We start from the raw sequence: 19,163 nt of genomic DNA on the forward strand, positions 1-19,163 counted from the left end.
CCTTCTTTCCTCCCTTCCCTGCTTCCTTCTTTCCTTGCTTTTCGTTGTCCCTCTCTTTCTCTTTTCCTTTCTCTCTCCTCTTTTCTATAATTCTTCCTTTTTCTTGTCCGTTCTCTTTCTTTTTTCTCTCTGCTCTCTTTCTCTCTCATTTCTCTCTCCATCTCTCTTTCTTTCCTTTCCTTTCATTTCCTCTCCTTATCTCTCCGTCTCCCTTTTCCCCTTCTTTCTCCCTTTCCCCTTTTCTCTCTCCCCCCTCCCTACCGCACACACCACCGCTGCTCCTTTGTTCCAGCCGTACCTTCTCTCCCACTTCTCCCAGCCGGCTCCCCGCTCCCCTTCCCTCCATCCCCCCCCCCCGAGCCCTCCATCCTCCCGCTCCTCTCTCCCCTTTCCCCATATCCAATCCTCGGACGCCGCTCCCCTACCTGCTCTCAGCGCCCGGCCGGTCGCCGGCTCCGCGCCGCCATCCCCGCTGCCTGTGGCCGCGCCGCCTCCTCTCTCGGCTGCCTGCGGGCCGCGGTGCTGAAGGGACAGCGGCGGCGGCGGCGGCTCAGCGGCGTCGGCCGGCGGCACACGCGCTCGTCATGGCGACGACCCCCGCGGGGCCGCGCTCCCCTCCGAGCTCCGCCGCCTGCGGGGGGCGGCGCGGGGCCGCGCAGGACACACCGGGGGGGGGGGGGTCTCGTGGAGCTGCTGCCCCCGCGCACCAGGAGGCGGCGGCTCCCCGCCCGCCTCGGGACGCCTCCCCCGCCGGGAGGGGAGATCCGCAGAGCCGGTCCGCGCGGGGACCCCACCCGCGGCCGGAGGGCAGCGGGCTCCTGGGCTCCTCTACGCCGTCCCGGTGGCCGCGCACCTGCCCGGCCGCCCGGCAGGTCGCAGGGTCCAACCTCGGGTGCGGGGCTGCCGATGGCAGTTCCTCTGCCCGCGCTGCCAGGCGATCTCTCTCCTCCCTCCGAGCCCGACACGAGGCCGGGGATCCCGCGGGATGTGCCGCGCTGGCGGCGCTCGGGGGCGGTGGCAGCGCACGGCGCGACACACCCAGGCCGGGAGCTCATCGCCCGCCTGCCAGCACCGGCACTGCCCGGCCGGGCTGCACCTGGCAGGGCTGCGGGAGTGATGCGAGGGGATGATGCTCCTCACCTGCTTCCTCCAGCCCCCAGCCTCCGCGGCTCTGCTCATCACTCCCAGCTTGCTCCTCCGACCCTCGGCAGCCCTGCTCACGGCGGGGATTTGGAATGAGATGACCTTTCAGATCCCTTCCAGCCATTCCTTAACACAGCCCTGCAGTAAGTAAGCCCTGATGCCTGCCAACGGCCTGGTCTTCAGGTCCTGCTCAGACATCCCAGACCACCCCACCAGGTCCCAGCAGTGCTGTTGTTGTGTGTCTGGAGCCCCTGCACCTCCTGGGACACCTCCAGTGCTGCCCATGGGTCACAGCCCTGCAGCACATGGGTGTGTTTCTTTCTCCAGATGCTGCCCTTCTCTTGGAATCATAGAATCACAGAATCACCGAGGTAGGAAAAGACCTCTAAGATCAAGCAGTCCAACTGTTCACCTATCACCAGTATTCCCCACTAAGCCACGTCCCTCAGTACATCTAAACATTTCTTGAACACCTCCAGGGACTGCGACTCCCCCACCTCCCTGGGCAGCCCATTCCAGCACCTGATCACTCCCTCAGAGAAGTATTTCCTATCATCCAGCCTGAATCTCCCTTGGTGCAACTTGAGGCTGTTCCCTCTCATCCTATCACTAATTGTATGGAAGAAGAGGCCATCATCCACCTCACCACAACCTCCTGTCAGGCAGCTGTAGAGAGCAATAAGGTCACCCCTGAGCCTCCTCTTCTCCAGACTGAACAATCCCTTTGAGGTTTGCTCTTGTTCAGCTTTCCTGCTGCAGTGGTGTTGGACTCCTACAGCCTCCCTTTGCTTAATGCCCTGTGTGTCCCGCCTTTAGAGCAGCAGCTCCCATGGCAGCCTGTGACAGCCTCATTTTCTTGGAGCTGATGGACACAGCCCCAGGGATTCTCTTGCTCTTGGTGCTTGGTGCAGGGATGGCTGGACACAGGCTGGGGACACCCTTGCTGGTCTTTCTTCTAGAGATCCTCCCAGCCTCCTCAGGGCTTGGGTACATCACAGAACTTCTCTGCTTTATTTCTCACTCAAAATGAGAACAGAATTAGCATTGTGAGGAATGGTGAGCTGCTGCTAACAGTGCATCAGGCAGTGTGCTTTCATCAGCTCTGCACCATCACGGATATTTAGTGGGGACATGGAATATTCAGAATTAGTGGAATACATATTTTTCATTACTTTCCTATTCTTAAATCAGATTATCATTTTTTTCCCCCTTAATGCTGCTTTGGAAGAAACCAGGCAGAGATACACTTAGAGGATTTTCAAGCTTTTATACATTTTTCTTGCCTGTTAAGCTGCTTGTCTAAGAAAAAAAAATCATAGGCAGCCTCATATTCACTTTGGGAATTGCATTTATCCATTTCTTCTATCTTCACCCTGGAAGGATCACTGGTCTCTCTCTAACCTGGGATCTTTATGCATTTTCTCATCAAAGGATACAGTGAAGTTTCTGCAGAGATGACTCAAAGAGCAAAACAATATAACCCTATTAGGATACGACTCCACCAAGTCCAATATAACTGCTCCTGTAATTAAGGCTAATTGCTTCAGCCGGAGCATTGTGCTAATAAGGTTAAGATGCCTCTAGCACCCAAGGTAGTAATCCAAAACTCATCTGAATGTTTCTGCAAGGCATTGCTCTGCTCAGTGGACTCATGATTGCTGACACAGTGCTTGTGCATTTTCCAGTGGTGAGCACAGGGCACAATGCTGCAGACACCCCAACAGTGGTGGAATCCAGGGGAAATGATCTACTTTGGTCTGCCTGAGGGAATCAGACACGGCATTTTTCTGCTGCTGGGGAATTGCCTGCTGGAGCAGGAGGCAGTTGGGTGACTAATATCACCACAGGGCAACATTACAAATAACCAACTTAACAGGGAATGCTGCCTGTGCTTGTGACTCTGAGACCATGTGAAAGACACAGATTTAGTTCTGTTGGTTCACATGGCACCATGTTAATTAAGGAGCATGAGAAGTTGCCAGTGGTATATAATGACCTGGACTATGTGCAGATGCCTGGCCATGAATGAGTATCAGATAGAGTGTGCTTCTCATGTCCATACACCCTGCTCTTGGGCTCATGGTGACCCAGACTGTGTGAGGACAGGGATTTATTGATGGATGTCAGTAGCGACCACCTGGGTGCACTGGCCCACACAGCATCCACCTACACTGATGGCGATGTGGCACTGGGGTCTGCAGAGCTTTGCCAGCTTCAGGAGAAGTGAATCCGCTTCTGCTAGTACTGCATCTGCAGCGTTAATGAAATATTGAATAGGATCTAAATGAGGAGATTGGACCCAGCTCAGTGGTTTCATCAGCACTTCCACTGGTGGGTAGGCTTGCTTTGGAGTTGAGGCCACAAACCTCATTAGGCTGGAGGTGGAAAGTCTGCACGTAACGCTTACTGGAAGGTCCCCCTCGGCCTCGAGCCAGACTCAAACTCACATTCATGCTGACCGCTTCCTTTTGCACCAGATGGGTTGGAAAATCCCGGAGTCTTAATGTGTTAGTTTAAGATCGATAGATACGATCTGTTTTTCTTTGCAAAGCCTCGCAGGCAGCTGGGAGCAAAGCTTTCCTGACAACATTCCTACTACCACAACCACTGACTGCAGCCAGCTGGTGCATGTGTTCAAAAGAACAAAAATATTTTTGCAGATAATGCTCATTTAAATACTGGAAAAGGTCTAGCGCAGAATACTGCCAAGTCAGAAAGGAATGAATAAGTTGACAATGGATTTAAACAAATTCAGAAAGTCTACTTCCCTCTCTGGATGTTTATAGAAGGGAACTTAGCACAGCCAGAATTGGACAGAACCCGACTGACGGGAGGTGCTGCTGAGGGCTGGTCCCAATGTGCCTCACCTTTACCTTCCCACCAGCAAGTTCTCACGGCTCACAGCCGCCCATGGCCAGCTTTTGCCAACTGAGAAAGCCGAGGCCAGCCCAGCTGTGGGGCCTTAAAACTCTGCTGGGAAGCAGGATGTCGTGCCTCCCTCAGCCCCAGGCAAACAGCAGTGCCATTTGCTCTTGAACCTGCTTCTTATGTAAGCATCCTGCCTAATATTAGAGGAGCCTGTAGTGGGTCTCCTTCATGAGCATTCCACTTGGGATGACCAGCTCCAGTACTGTGACTTGGTTTACATTGAGGCTGAGGCCTGTAGTCTTCTACATAAAAATCGTGCACAAGCTGAACTTTGAGAGTGTGTCTAATGCACACCATTACAAATGGGCATTCAGTTCACAGCCTACAGCCAGACAATATAACCTCTGAATCACCTACAGCATGCACATTATGCCCTCAGCAACAGGTGTTCCACCTTAACAAGCTGCTCTGAATGAGCCACACTGGTTGCCAGCGGACATAAAACCAACACCTAGCTCGGGTGTAGGTGTCTGCACTGCAGGTGCTCTGTGTTATAGGAGATGCATGGCTGTGCTTTGGGGTTTCAAAGCAACAGGGAAGAAGGATTTTCAGGAGTGCAATTTGGATTTAAGATGATGAGCTAATGCTGCCCAGCTGCTGCCTTCCCTGTGACACCAGTGCTGTCAGCAGTGGGCACGGCCTCTTTGATACAGGGCTGAATGGAAGCAGGGAGAAAGAATTGTGTTTGGATGCAGGTTATGGCTGCTGGCTTTAAACTGTGACTAGTTCTGTGCTGTCAGTCAGCTTACCTGGAGCATATGAAGGCCATTTCACCTGCATTTGGAACCTATCCTCACATTCCTTTCTTTACACTTTAGGCTTATGTATACATAGAAGAAAAAGATAGAGGAAATCTGCAACAGCACAGACCTTCCTATATGTGGTATAGTCTCAGACCATTTGCTCTTGCTGAGAACACATCTCATGCTTACATACAGCAGCATGTTCTGCCTCCATTCATTTTTCTGTTCAGGTTTGAAGAAGATGGTGAAAATGTGACTTGTTCTAAGCAAGTGAGAAAAAGCACTTTACTATAGCAAGGATATCTGAGATCATTTCTTGTGTGTGTATATATATATATATATATATATATATATACCTGTGTTGCAGGAATCTCCATCTTGAATGAAGAAAACAAGCTGAACACAGTCAGAGAGAGCAGTCCTTACTTGCAAACAATTTACTCCAAGAGCACAACCGTGAGAAAACCTCTCCAAAATGAAATCTATTTCAGTGCAGGTGGAAAACTGATGTTTTTTTGATCATTTTTTGGCCCTCGTCTGGACACTCCAACAGGTCTGTGTCTCTCCCATTCTGAGGACTCCACACCTGGATGCAGTACTCCAGGTGAGGCCTCAGCAGCATAGAGTAGAGGGGCAGGATCATCTCCCTTGCTCTGCTGGCCACGCTACTTTTGATACAACCCAGGATGCAGTTGGCTTCCTGACCTTCCTGACCTAGAGCCTGACCTTCTCTTTATATGTGTAACCTCATTGCAGGTCAAGGAGAGACCTGAGATCATCATTACATGGTCAGTACCCACACGCTGTGAGGCTGACCTACACTGGGCCAGATAGAGCTTGGAGTCATAAATGTTGCTTAACCTCAGAAATACTAAGGGAGCATACATGTTGCATTTCATCTGTCCAGAAGTATTCAGTTAATTACTGAAAAACGTAAAGCTCAACTGATCAGTGAATGAAATAATACAAATAATAAAAGGAAATAAAAACAAGCAATCTAACAGCATTCCCTGCACGTCCAAAAACGTTTCTGCAGAGACAGAGCAGAAAATGCACTATCTGCATGTCTCACCTGGGCTGCCTCTGCCACTTCTTGCTACCCAAGCAGCCCGATGCTGTTTGCCTGCCACCTCACCGATCCTTGTCTCTTACAAGCCCTTGAGCTACTCTCCCATTTGCCATATAAAACCTGGCAAGAACAGCCTCCCTGAGACTTGCTTGCAATATCCAGTACTGTGTTTGCCTGAGTTGTGATTTGCTGACTATGACCTGTGTTGTGTTTTTGTTTTGAGTAAGTGCCGCCTGGAAGCTGCAGTTTTAGAAACAAAGAAGGCAAATGGCTGTGGGCAGTCTTCCATTTCAGTTCCATATTGGATGGATCAGAGCAGAGAGGGCTGCAGTGTTGCTGGTTCTTCCTGGGCTGAGGTTTTGTTTCCTTCTGAGTGCCACAGGTGACCCACTACATTATCCACTGCATAGTCCCCAGGATGAATGCTCTCTGTCCTCCATAACATACATCCCCAGTTCCCATGAGCAGAAAGAGTTATTTCAAGATGCATACAAGAAAAGAGCTGTGAATTTCTCTTTTGTCGCGTGAATTTGTGTACCAATTCTGCTTCCTAGGAAAGAGAGAGAGATCACATTCTGTCCTGAGAGAAAACTCACGTAGGTCCTTGGATTCTCTGTAGTAGAAGTCATAGAGCTCTGGGTGGGAAGACTTAGGAACTAATGGTAGTATTGAGTCCAGCTCCAATCACAGAGGACTATCAGGGACTCCAGTACTTTTTGCACCCCAGCATCAGAGGAGTGGCTGAGAGAACTGGGATCATTCAGTTTGTAGAAGAGGAGGCTCAGGGGAAAGCCTATCGCTCTCTTCAATGACCTGAAAGGAGGCTGTAGAGAGGGGTAATCAGCCTTTTCTCCCCAATAACAGTGATAGGAAGAGAGGTAATGGCCTTAAGTTGCACAGAGTAGGTTCAGGTTGGGTATTAGGAAGAATTTCTTCTCAGAAAGAGTGGTGATACACTGGCATAGGCTGCCCAGTGGTGGAGTCACTGTCCCTGAAGGTGTTCAAGAAACGTGTAGATGTGGCACTGAGTAGTGGGCATTTTGAGGGGGTGGATTGATGTTGGAGTATGATCTCAGTGATCTTTTCCAGCCTTCATAATTCTTGGTTTGTGCATCTCACAGCAGAATCAGAAGCTGTTGGTTTCTATCTCCTACACACGGCTCTCAGCTTCTGCATACAGTCTAACAACAGTGTCTGGTCTTTATGAAGCCACTCAACATCAGAGCCTTTATCTTAATGCTTCTTACAATGGATTTAGGTGCTTGCATGGGAACTGTTGAGTCACAGCCTGAAGCACTGATTGATCACCTGAGGCAAGCACTGAGTCAGCTGCGGGAGGACAGGTGAAGGCATTTCAGCTGTGTGACCAGAAGGCATGGAGCCTGCCTGCACTCCTAGACCCCATTTAAGGGCTGACTGCCACTGGGGAGGGGTCTCTTTCTGGAGATTACTCCCTTTGGAGTTTCCTACTGTAAGCCTAGGACACAGGTGAGCATTTCATTTTTGATTGTCTCTTTCCACCATGATAATCTAACTATAAACCTGTAAAATATCATGCCAACCATACCACTCTGCTAGCTGTACACTTGTTATTTGTACGGTGGTACATCAGAGCCTTCAGAGATCACAGTTCTTCAGTCTTCACTTCAGTTGCACCAGTTGCTCCACTAGAAGAGGAGCAAAATTTGCCACTAGAGTCAATCTGGCAGTGAGGAATCTGAGGGTACCTGGGTGGCAGAGGGAGTAGCTGCATGAAAGGAAGGGTCCCAGCACAGGTACATCCATACTGCCCAGTATCGCCCAAGGAAAGGATGTGAAAGGCTTATCACAGCAATCCAGTTTCCTGAAGCTCCCCTGGGCAGGTGCTATGAGACCTCTCTCCCATTTTGCGTCCTGTGGACCAGTTAACACTGCCTCGTAAACAATCGTGCAAAATTTGCCATCTGGCAATTTAAGGCAGATCTCTCTCCTTGGGCTGCCTGTAGCACATAGCCTGGAAGGGCACTGCTTAGGAGATAAGTAACCATTACGCTCATCCAGCAAGAGTTATTTCTCTAATGGAGAACTGCCTTCAGCAATTTCTCCTCTTTTAGTGACAAACCAAAAACACAAAGAGAAAAAAATTCTGCCACACGGAGCCTTTTTGTGATTTCTACTGCTCAGTGGAAAACAGCTGATCAAATCTAAACTTCTGTTCTGTAATAACTGCTCATGCAGCAGAAGGAATTTAAGAACTTTTCTATAGCATGCTTAGTGCTTATGTCACTATTTAGGGACAGTATCCTCCACCCTTATAATAATGATGATGAGCTGTTTGCAGCAACAGCCCATCTCTGTGCAGCGATAGTGCCTTTCCTGAAAGGTATCTCCAATGCAGCCTGGGCTGTAATTTATCTCAGGGTTCTGATGTGACCGACTGAGGGTGTGACTGGGAGTTTGCACATTCTTACATCTTTCAGGACACGTTCTGATTGTTATGGAACCCATCACTGGTGGATGAAGGATTAAGAAGATATTTCCTTTGGGTTCACTTTGGTATTTTTTTGGATTGTATTTAAAAGAACAAGCCAACTCAAAGAGAAAAAGAAATCATCCCTCAAAACCCACCAAACCAGATCACCAAATAAGATTCTAATTAATGTTTCCCACTGTTATCATGGAACAAAGGGTTTTCAGTCTCTGAAACATGTTGGGACATCTGTGCTCAGTTTCTACACACAATGCAGAAAGTCCACAACATCATGGGAAACCTTATTCTGAAGGGATGCCAGTCCTGATCCATGCTCTGAAGGGTTTCATATGGTTCAGATCAGTTTATAAAAAAAGCCCATGAACTGTTGTATCCTTAGCTAACAGGATTTTAAACTTCACATTTTTTAACCTTAATTCCGCAAAGCGTTTAATGATATGCTTAATTAGAACCAATTCTGGTCTTCAGAATCATGCTTTTCCTCAGTCTCATGGGGTTTGTTCTTTCCTTAATAAAGACTGAGGGGAAATAACGGAGTCATTTTCTTTCAAGAGCCATGAGATTACGGCAGCCATTTAAACCTCACCATTCCACTCTCTGACGTTCATTGGGTATAAAGAAGAGCGCTGGCCAGCGTGTTGTGAGAACAGGGAACATGCATTCCATTTTGTTTGTTTTTCTTTTTCAACCCGCTGCTTTGTAGAGCAGTTCTGAACTTTGCTGCAGTCAGGATATTACACTAACCAGCTGCTGAACAAAGACCTCAGCAAATCTAGGTCAGGTCTAATTTGTGAAGCCAGTGGAGTTAGTCACTATGGCAGCTTTCTGAAAGGTACAGATGGAGAATCCATGAGCTGTGGGAACAGAATTACGGGGCTTCTTCTGGCCATCAGTTTTAATGCAATTTGTTTTATTTCCTTTTCCAGGAGTTCTTTTTCTCAGAGCTCCTAGTAAAAGAGAGATTAAATGTGACAGCCACATCTGTTTTAGGAAATTCCCGTGGAGATATCAGATTGGTAGCTGGCTCAAGCGATGCTGAAAGTGAATGCTTCTGGTCTGAGCAGGTGGCCCATGAACACTATGAAAAATCTGTAGCTTTTTATAGTGACTTTCATCTGAGGATCTCAAAGTGCTCTATAAATATCAGTTGATCAAGCCGTACAGTATCTCTGTGAGGTGATCACTTTGTAATTGAAGGGAGTGGGTTTTATGGCTCACAAGTTTGCTGCTGACTGTGAAATCCTATTTGTGACTCACACAATCTGCCACAAGTACAGCAGATGTATTGCTGCTGTGCCTGGAAATAAGAGCTGTCTCAGATGCAGCGGTCCCTGTTCCACCCTTACAAGGGTTCTTCTTTCCTTCCAATTTACTCCACTGTCCCTTGTTCTTCCACCCACTTTTCCTTATGTCTCCTGCCAAGTGCTCACAGTGGCCATGTTTGCTTTTGGACATCCCACCTTATGCCATATTTTCCAGACAGAACTTGACACAGATTCATGTTTGCAGATTGTTCCTCTGCAGTTCCTTGAACAAAATGTGTGCTGAGATGTATCTCAGCCAGCCAAGGCTTGGTGGTAGGGAGAGCAGCAGTGAGATTCTGCTCTCCATTCTCAGTATTGCTGGGGTTGATTTAAAGACTAACTGAGGGGCAAGTTTCCATCAGGGAGTGTAACTTTTGAATTTCACAAGAAACTCAGCTTATTTTAGAGTGGAATCATGATGTAAGAAATAGTGTGTATGCATCTATGTATATGCATGTGTATGTAAGCACTGTTTATTGTATGCAATATTTCTTAACCTTTTGGACAAGGCTTTGGTTCAAACTTAATGATTCATGAATTTTCGTTTGTTTCTGTAGCTGTAAAACCACTTATAATGAATGTACTTTTTGACTCTTACTGAACAGACTTAAAATTCAGCATGTTATATTTCTAACAGTGTCCTCTTGGGACAGAGCTTTAGGCCCTACAAAGACTGACACTTCATGGAATCACAGAATTAAATAATCATAGAATTGTTTGAGTTGAAAGGAACATTTAAAGATCATCTGGTCCAATTCCCCTGTGATGAACAGGGACACCTACACCTAAGTCAGGTTGCTTAGAGCCCCATCCAGCCTGACGCTGAATATCTCCAGGGATGGGACATCCAGCACCTCTCTGGGCAATCTGTTCCAGTGCCACACCATCATTATTGTAAAAAACTTCTTCCTTATATCTAAACTAAATCTCCCTTCTTCTAGTTTAAAACCAATTCTCCTTGTCCTATCAGAACAGACCCTGCTAAAGAAACTGTTTCCTCCTTTCTTATAGCTCCCCTTTAAATACTGAATAGATAACGTCCTTCAGCAAGATGTGGTTTGAGCGTATGGAGGAGGATCAGTATTTCCACACAAAAAGGCGCACTGCTGCTTGGATAAAGACATGAGACTTTCTTGCCTGTGTGATGACACTCAGGTTATAAATATCAGCTTATGTCAATGTCAACCCACAACGCTCACTGTAAATCTTAGTTGTTTCTTTTAAGCATTCTGTTAAATATGATTTCTATTCCAGGCTAAAAAGTGATTCCTGTCCCCCACAGTGTTAGTCTGGTACTTGAACTGTATGTATATTACGTTGCTTGGTGTAATAAGGCTGATAATAGTAATTCTATTCCCAGACAATATTTGTTGCACAATGAAAACTTTAAATGCAAAGATACTTGGGCTTTGTGTGATATTACACTAAAAGAACTTGACAGCAGATTTGCAAATGGTTATAATTTTAAAGTTGTTTTAACCTCTTTAAATCTTGCTTCAAATTTTCAATTTGCCCCATCTCCATAGCAGTCAGTACATCTGGATTTCCATCTTAACCATGACCTCTGGACATTGCCACAATATAAATGCTAAACAAAAGTAACTATTGATAAACAAATAAAAAAGTGCAAGGTATTTCTTGTCTTGATTTGTTATTTAAAAGGTTTCCATGGACATATGTTGTCCCTATTATACGGCTACCAACAGAGATTAATAGTATGCCCAGTGTGTGAGGATAGTATTACCAAATTTAATAAGCTGAGGATTCTTTCCAATGGCTGAACCCAAGTGACTGAGTTCAGTTCAGTTTGCAGTCCATTCACATCCTGGCTATTTCACAACATGTTACAGATGTGTCAGCAAACAGCTCTGAACAGTCAGATGGAACTGAAAACTGCCTCTGAGAAACTGGGAATGTGTCTGGAGGGGAGGAAGAAAGCAGGAAGTTTACTACTGTACAAGTTTATTTTGTACCCCAAAGAGGGGAGCAAGGAGAATGGCTTCTTGGAGTTTAAAATACGTAAAAGCAAGCAAATCATTGTACACTGAGAGCATCCAGTTCTCAACACAGCAAACAGTAACCTAGAAACATATGTGGTGTGCAACAACACTCATAAATCTTAAGAGATTATGTGTTCCTAATGTGAGACTTCGGACTGATCTATTTTGTTAAGTGCCAAACTTCAACATGATTCAATCAAGTTTTACTTAATCTGAATTTATTTACTCTTGGTGATGATGATTCATTGAACATGCCTGTAGTCCATTCTGTTGAACTAATTTATCAGGCATTTTGATGGACTGGTGATTTGTCTTCTCTGAACATTTCATGGTTTATTTATTTATATCATCTGGTTTGTGTAGAACAAGTACAGCAGTTCTGCTAAGAATTAAACATTCCTCAACGATGCCTTTAGTAACAGGAAACACTTTTTAGATAGGTATTCTTATTGCAGTGTAGCCAAATAACAAAGCCAGGAAAACTTCTCTTATCTACATATCTAATTCTTCTCACTAAATTCCTGTGTTAATCTGGGTAGATTTGTATCAGAGACACAACGTTGGAAAGATGGAGGGACAAGAGTGGTAAGGCTTCTCTACGCAGGACATGAGGTTTTCCTGGAGGTTGGCCCAGAAGCATAGGTCAGAAGACGGAATAAGACATGAAGGGCTTGCCTACGTTGCCAAATGAATATGGGATTACCCTGCAGAAAGGCCTTTTCACAATAGCTGGCGCTTTTGGATGATGAAAGCTGATAGTGTACATGCATTCCTAGAACTGCTCTTGTGTTGCTGTTCTATACTGAAATCTATGCCTGTGACCTCTCTTCTGTGACCACTGAGTTCAGATCAACTGGAAGTAGCTGGAAGGCCTACCTTCAATGCAGGTATCTTGCTTTGGCCTCCTCTTTTCCAAGGGAATGTATGTCATCTGGTGATTTTCAGAAGGATGTCCAACTCTCTACCTACAAAAGAATTAAAGAGTAAACGGGTGAATGAGGCTAACTATTCCTCAAAGTGGAAAGTGTTCATTTTGTGTATGAATGGATGCAGATGAGAATATGGAATAGCATGGTGCAAAATGAAACAGCAATGTCTTCCAAGGGGAAATGGGGAAGCAGAACTGGGCTCTGCAGTATAGGAGACATAGGCATTACTGAAGCCAGCCCAGTGAAGGGCCATTGAGATGTTCAGTGGACTGGAGCATCAGACATGGGAACAGTGGCTGAGAGAAGGGGCTGCTCAGCCAGGGGGAGAGCAGGCTCAGGAGGATCTCAGCTATGTGCATAACTTGGGTGAAGAAGGTTGATGCTTAGGCATGTTATGTTCTTTTCTTGAGCAAACAGTGGGTATAGATTGCAGATCAAGCATCACTAGTGGAACAACAGAACTGAAATTTGGGTGGTTATAAACACATGCACACTGATACATAGAGTGGCTGTCAGCTATGAGGGCATAAGAAGTAGGTGTGATTCAAATACCAATTGAACATTCTGGTCAACAATTGGGCTTCCTGCCATATCACTGAATCTAATCAAAGCTATCATATTTTAGCCTGCTTCCCCTGTTTCACGGGCTACACCAGTCCTCAACTTGGCTCAAAGATTTTCCTCAGAGTTGTATCATTTGGGGATTTACTTACGCTGTAAGTCACCAGGGTTGTATGTAGCACTGATCACAGCACAAATATGCCTTTTTTCTCTCATGTGTTCTGAATTCCCAGTGTACTGCTTTACTGTGCAGGCTAGCTAGCCTAGAGACACACCTATCTGTGTGCATCTGAGGACGGTGAACTGTATTTAAGATATCCCTAACACATTTGGCATGTTTAAACACATGCTTTCATCTTGTCTTCTTTCACATGGCTTCTGAGTGTTACTAATAATAATATCATTTATTTTGGATGATTGATTCTGTAATTCTTGCCTCTACATCCTACATGTGATACATCAAACCTCAGCTTCTTTTCATCTGCGGGGAAATGTTTCAAGCTTGTTCAGTCATTCTACACATTTAGAGCTGGAAGACCAATTTGTATACAGGTCTGAATTTATTAAACAATCAGAGGCACTTCAAATCTAATTGTTTCATTAGAGCTCCTATGATGACTTTTATTGAGGCAAGAGATATTGCCAAGAAGAAATTAACTGGGCCTCTGTGTGTAGATAGAAGTATTAGATCATGTATGATCTTTTAACATGGGAAACCAGCCATACTTAAAGGATAAAATGCATTATATAAACCTATTTTTTACTTACTAGTGTACTCACTGGTATTAGTTATCAGGAAACAACCATGCAGGGCTCAGTGAAGTTGTATGTACATAAAACTTGCAGAAGATCAGAATTGAAATCTATGCTCTTAGTCTTACTTTAGGTTCAGAAATTAGCACAGCAACTGAGCACAGCTTCAGGAATAAATTTCCTATCCAGCATGGTTTATTATTTGTCCCTGGCATCAGTGCAGACAGATGTAGCCAAGTGACCCACTTTCAACAATGTGACTTTATTTTATTACAACTAGGGGATAGCTAGCATGCTGTGATGCTATAAAAAATAACAAAACCTGAGGGGGAGAAGCTGAAGTGGCAGGAGTTAAAAAATCTGTTTGAGGAATATCTTTTTTCAAGAACAGAGGATGTGCCATTGCTTCCTTCTGGAATGCTTAAACCATGTCTGAAGATATGCAAATGTAAATGCCATCTGAAGATGGTATTTAATGTGTTGTTATTAGCAACTCTGCCAGGATATCTCCATAGACCTGCTGAAATGTGCAGAGGATGTAAGAGTTCCAGTTCTGCTGTTTACCCAGCTGCAGATCAGCTGGTTCCATACGAGGAATTTATCTTTCCAGTTTGCTTTTGTAAAAACCTAAGGAATTATTTGAGACTGTAAAAAAATAAACCCATAAGAACACTGTGGCTGTCAAGCCAAAATAGAGCACGTCAGAACTTAAGCTGCCATAACTCAGGTCCACTGTGTGCACTGTGATCCAGTTTCTAATTGCATGATCACAGACTGGGTTGGTGTTTTTTTGTGGTTTTCCTTCACTGCACAGGATGGACCTGCTGTGGGATGAATCATGGTTACCTCATTCAGAAACTGCGGAATTTGGAGGGTGATGGTGGAGCATTTCAAGATAGGAAAGGATTGTACTGTGGTTTGGGAAACTGAGTGTTGCCCTGGTATTGGACTTTGTTGCTATTATGGATTTTGTTGTTATTATCTTGAACATCATTCCTATGAAATGATGGGCTGCTCACTTGACTCAGAACTTCTCACAGATGGTAACTGCTCTTCTGGAAACCCTGACAGCTGGAACTTGGTGAATAGTCTCTATTATGGGAACTGTGCTTTGACGATATGTTGTAGATGCTGAAAAAAAAAACCAAAAAAACCACGATGGTGATACACCATTCTTAAGCATCGGAAATGAGAAACCATAGATATGGTTTCCTTCAACAATTTTTACTTATATTTCTTTACATCTCAGCTGCCATGCATAAACGTGGAAGGTCATATTCCCTCCCTATTGTCAGGAGCCCTGGAAAGATAAATTAGCACCAGGATCCTGCAGAGGAGAAGAGCATAAAATGCCTTTTGGGGAATAAGAAGTAGCTGTTTTTCAGCACTGTGTCAGATGATTAGGTGCCATTCTTAGAGTAACAGGATTTTTTTCAAACACTGATGCCACAATTTACATATAGTGAATTAGCCATGGAAAAGGCTTTGGAAGTTCATTTAATTCACTCCTCTGCCTGACATTAGGATCTTCCAGGCCTAATATGTTCCTCTTAGGCACTTGTTGAAGTGACAGGCTTTTTACAGTCTCCTGGCATAATTTTCCATTGCTTCACTTTCCTCACCATTAAGAAGTCTTTTCCAGTAGCTGTCTGAAAGCTCCTCTCCTGCTTGCCCAGGGGAGCGGGAGGTTTCTCTGTGGCACATGGGACATATCTGAAAGGCTGTGTCCAGCTCTGGGATCCAACACAAGAGTATGGACATAGCAGAGCGTGACCAGTCAAGAGCCTTGGAGATGTTTAAGGAACTCAAGCATCTGGTGTACAGGGATGCACTGAGAGAGATGGCACTGTTCAGCCTGGAGGAGGGAGCTTTTCAGTGCACATAGATATCTGAGAGAGGGCTGTAAAGATGAGACGCTGGTCTCACCACTCTTCTCAGTGATGCTTAGTGAAAGGACTAAAGGTACTGAACACAAGCTGGAGAACAGGAAATTCCACTGAGAAAAAGCTTCTTCAGTGCAAACAAAGGTGGTCAAGTACTGCCACAAAGATGTTATGGAGTCTCCATCCTTGGAGATATTTAACCTGATGGGATATGACACTGGGCAAGTGACCCTGCTTTGAACCTGAATTGACCAGACGACCCCCAGAAGCTGCCATTGCACTATTTGGTGACTCTAGCAGCAGTGTGCAGAGGGCATAAGCAATTCCTCCTGGGAAATGAAGGTACTGGGTGACTATTTGTTCATTAAACTTGAAGGCAGCTGTTTTACTCATGTATATTAAGTAGAATCAAAGTAGAATTACTTGATGTTTAAACACCTTTCAAGAGTCTATATGGTGGAACTTCCCTCTTGCTCCAAGAATCGGGAGTTTGGGTGCCTCCCCAGCCCCCTGCAGCAAGATGTAATTGGTTTTGTTTTTTTGTTTTTTTTTGAAATTTACTTTCATCCTTGTGTAGTTTCTCAAAAGCATTAACTATTTGTCTAAGTAAGGAAATACAGCTTGTTGCCAAGTCTAATGCTTCTGTCACCAGTGATATATTAAAATGCTCCTCGTTTTCACTTTTGTTCTTATCTTTTTCAGACAGCTGAAAGTCTGTTCCCAGTGTCTCACAGCTGAAAACACAATTTTCAGTGCAGTTCTTTCATTTTTCTCTTCTCCTTACCTTCACCTGAGTGCCTGAGATCTCATTTTACAATGCATTATAGCTTCTTGTCTGGGGAAAGGACTTATCCAAATGAAGGGTAATTTTTCAGAGTATTCTGAACATTCTTGTGGTGTACGTAAGAGGTTTAATGTCTTAAAACAATGATCCTGTAAGATACTAGTACCAGATTAATCTACCCCATAACCTAAACTAGAATTCAGAATTCATTTGCCCTTCTCATTTCATCCTCAGATTGCCTGAATTCCTGAGCCATCTGCATGCCTGCCAGCCAAGTTCCTCCTAGTCATCTGCTTCTGGTCCTGCTTGCAAAGCCATTCAAATCTGTACTGTGAGGAGCAGCCAGATTGGAAGTTAATAGTCTGCTCTGCCACACTATGGTTTTTTTCTCTTGAGGTTTTATCATGTCTCCTCCCTTCTCCTGGAGAAAAGACTGCGTGAATGTCTTACTCTAACGCTACTTTAGAGCAGTCACTCCTAAGGAATGATGAAGGGTGTTTTCTGGGGACTGCAAGCCAAACCTGTGGTCTACTTAATGCATGGTGAGAATATCATATTCATTCATCATCATGCAACGTAATAAACCCTTGAGGGGACACAAGGAGTAGAAGCATCAACAGGAGGGATGGTAACCACCACTCCTTCTGCTAGGCTGAGTGGTTAGGACTCTCCGGAGAGCTGTGAGGTGTGGGTTCAAATTCAGCGCACTGAAAAGGGGAATGAGCTCGAGTCTCTGATGTGCACAGTGAATGCTTCAACCCCCGGGCTGTGACGTGCCAAAGTCCGTGATCTGAACATTACTTTTTCCTGAGTGGTACTGAGTGGTACTTTCTGGCAGCTCCTTGGCCTCTCTCTCATCCCTGTGTTCTCAGTAACTGTCCCCGGGTTTTACAGCTTTTGCTTCCCAGACAACAATGTTGTGTGGGCAGTTCAGGGGATGGAAAGGCTCACCTCTTAGAATTTCACAACAGATGAGATGTATTAGCACACAAATCTGGGCTACGGTCACCCTGACTGTCATTACTCTGTATACTCATTCGGTTCATCCTCTTAAAGACAAAAACCTGTTCTCCCTTGTGTCTTTCTGCAGTCTAGCTTTAAGGGATTCAGAAAGAAGAAATGTTAGACCCTTTCACAGGTAGCTGTTGCGCAGGGCAACGCAGCTCACCCTGTTACTAAACCAGCCTATATTTCTTTTAGCTTGTTTCTGACCCTCGTTCCTCCCCACACCATAAATCAGTCCTCCTCCTCCTTTGTGGTGTTTACACTGTCCAAGTAGATAGAAGTCCCCGGGGTGGTTCCTCACCTCCAGCAGATTGTCTCAGCCTTAACGCCTCAGCACACTCTGATCTCTTTGCTTAGCTGTCATGCAGCCAAACTCATCTCATTGACTTAATTCCTCATAAATCAATAGGTCCAGATACTTACCCTCTGTCTTCCTTTGGGATGACTCTGTTCCACAAGCTCACAGCCAGTTTGCTGGACTCAGCCATTATTAGGACCTTCTGCCTCCCTTCTTTAAGCACATTTCTCCGCTTCATATCTGCACTTTAGGCTGTGCTTCCTCCTGTAGATCGTTGTCTTTTGCCCATCCACTTGGCTCTCACTTTGTTATTTCCAGCCTGTCTAGGTTTCTTTGTGTTTCGTGTCTGTCCCCACTGGTTTACACAACACCCCTCTAATTCATACGAGTCATTACATCAAATATAAATTGAATGAATGTGGTGTTTACTGCTTCCTTCCAGATCGTAGATAGACATTAAATAAAACCAGACTTAGAGCAGATTTCTAGCCCTCTCTCCCTCCCCTTCCCACAACCAATCCATGCCCCAGATACTTTCCCATCGGCTCTTTATATTTATCTTTCATCCCTCTTTGTTTATGGACTCACAGCCTGTGTTCAATCTCTGTGACAGCACTCATTTCCCAGCCAACTTACATTCATTTTTCACGGCATGTTTTGTAGCTGAGGCTTTACTCAGGATTGGCTGTAGGCTAGTTCTTCATTCCCTTCATCTTTTGGTTTTCTAAATCAGTAAGAAGAAAGGAGTGATTGCATTTTTAGGGGGCAAACATTAGTCTTAATTAACTTTCTGTGATGATTTTCATGCTGGTGTTAAGCAAATGCACCATCACTGGTGATGTGGGTTGTGCTCCACCAGCATGACATTTCCCTATGCTCCTCACTGTTTACTGAATGCACTAATCCCATTGTACAAGTACTTACTAACCTGGTCCCTTAAGACTTTAAAATATGGGTCATGATGACCAGCTAGTGATTATTCTGCTGGCTCTAATTGCCTCCCACCAGCAAATACTCTATATGTCTGCTTAGGAAGGTCTTGAATTTGTAGCGAGAGGAATTAGATTGTCATTGACAAATTCTGAGAAAAAAACTGTGACTGACCGGGGATGGTGACGGCAGGAAGGAGATTCAAGTGGCTGGAATGTCATCTCCAGCAGAGCCAACATCCCTCCTGCATTGCAGTAGGACCTACAATATGATGGCAGCAACCTGGCCTCTGAAGGCAGGATTAGGGAACAGGAGGTGTTACAGCTCATCTCTTACCATTGGCCATCCCCAGCAGGATGCTGC

At 45.2% G+C, this 19,163-nt stretch overlaps 1 protein-coding gene across 4 annotated transcripts in view; it reads right to left on the reverse strand.

Annotated features, from left to right (window-relative positions):
• The window catches only part of KCNS2 (potassium voltage-gated channel modifier subfamily S member 2), a 31,784-nt gene extending 13,488 nt beyond the window's left edge, over window positions 1-18,296 (reverse strand). The window contains exons 1-2 of one of the 4 annotated variants that reach the window (XM_085539387.1): window positions 17,996-18,296; window positions 12,534-12,622 (exon numbers count right to left, since the gene is read on the reverse strand). Coding sequence is in view for 1 of the 4 variants with exons in the window: in XM_085539389.1 (XP_085395515.1) it covers window positions 8,940-9,019 (80 nt within the window). In the remaining 3 variants the exon portion in view is untranslated. Of the gene's footprint in view, window positions 1-425; window positions 1,086-1,140; window positions 6,647-8,939; window positions 12,491-12,533; window positions 12,623-17,995 lie in introns of those variants that run through there. The other 3 variants (XM_085539389.1, XM_085539388.1, XM_015856161.3) reach the window with 3 other exon arrangements.
• Between the last annotated feature and the right edge of the window lie 867 nt (window positions 18,297-19,163).

The sequence above is a fragment of the Coturnix japonica genome, chromosome 2, assembly GCF_054131305.1.
Source record: "Coturnix japonica strain WE chromosome 2, WE-NBRP24, whole genome shotgun sequence".
Classification (NCBI taxonomy): domain Eukaryota; kingdom Metazoa; phylum Chordata; class Aves; order Galliformes; family Phasianidae; genus Coturnix; species Coturnix japonica.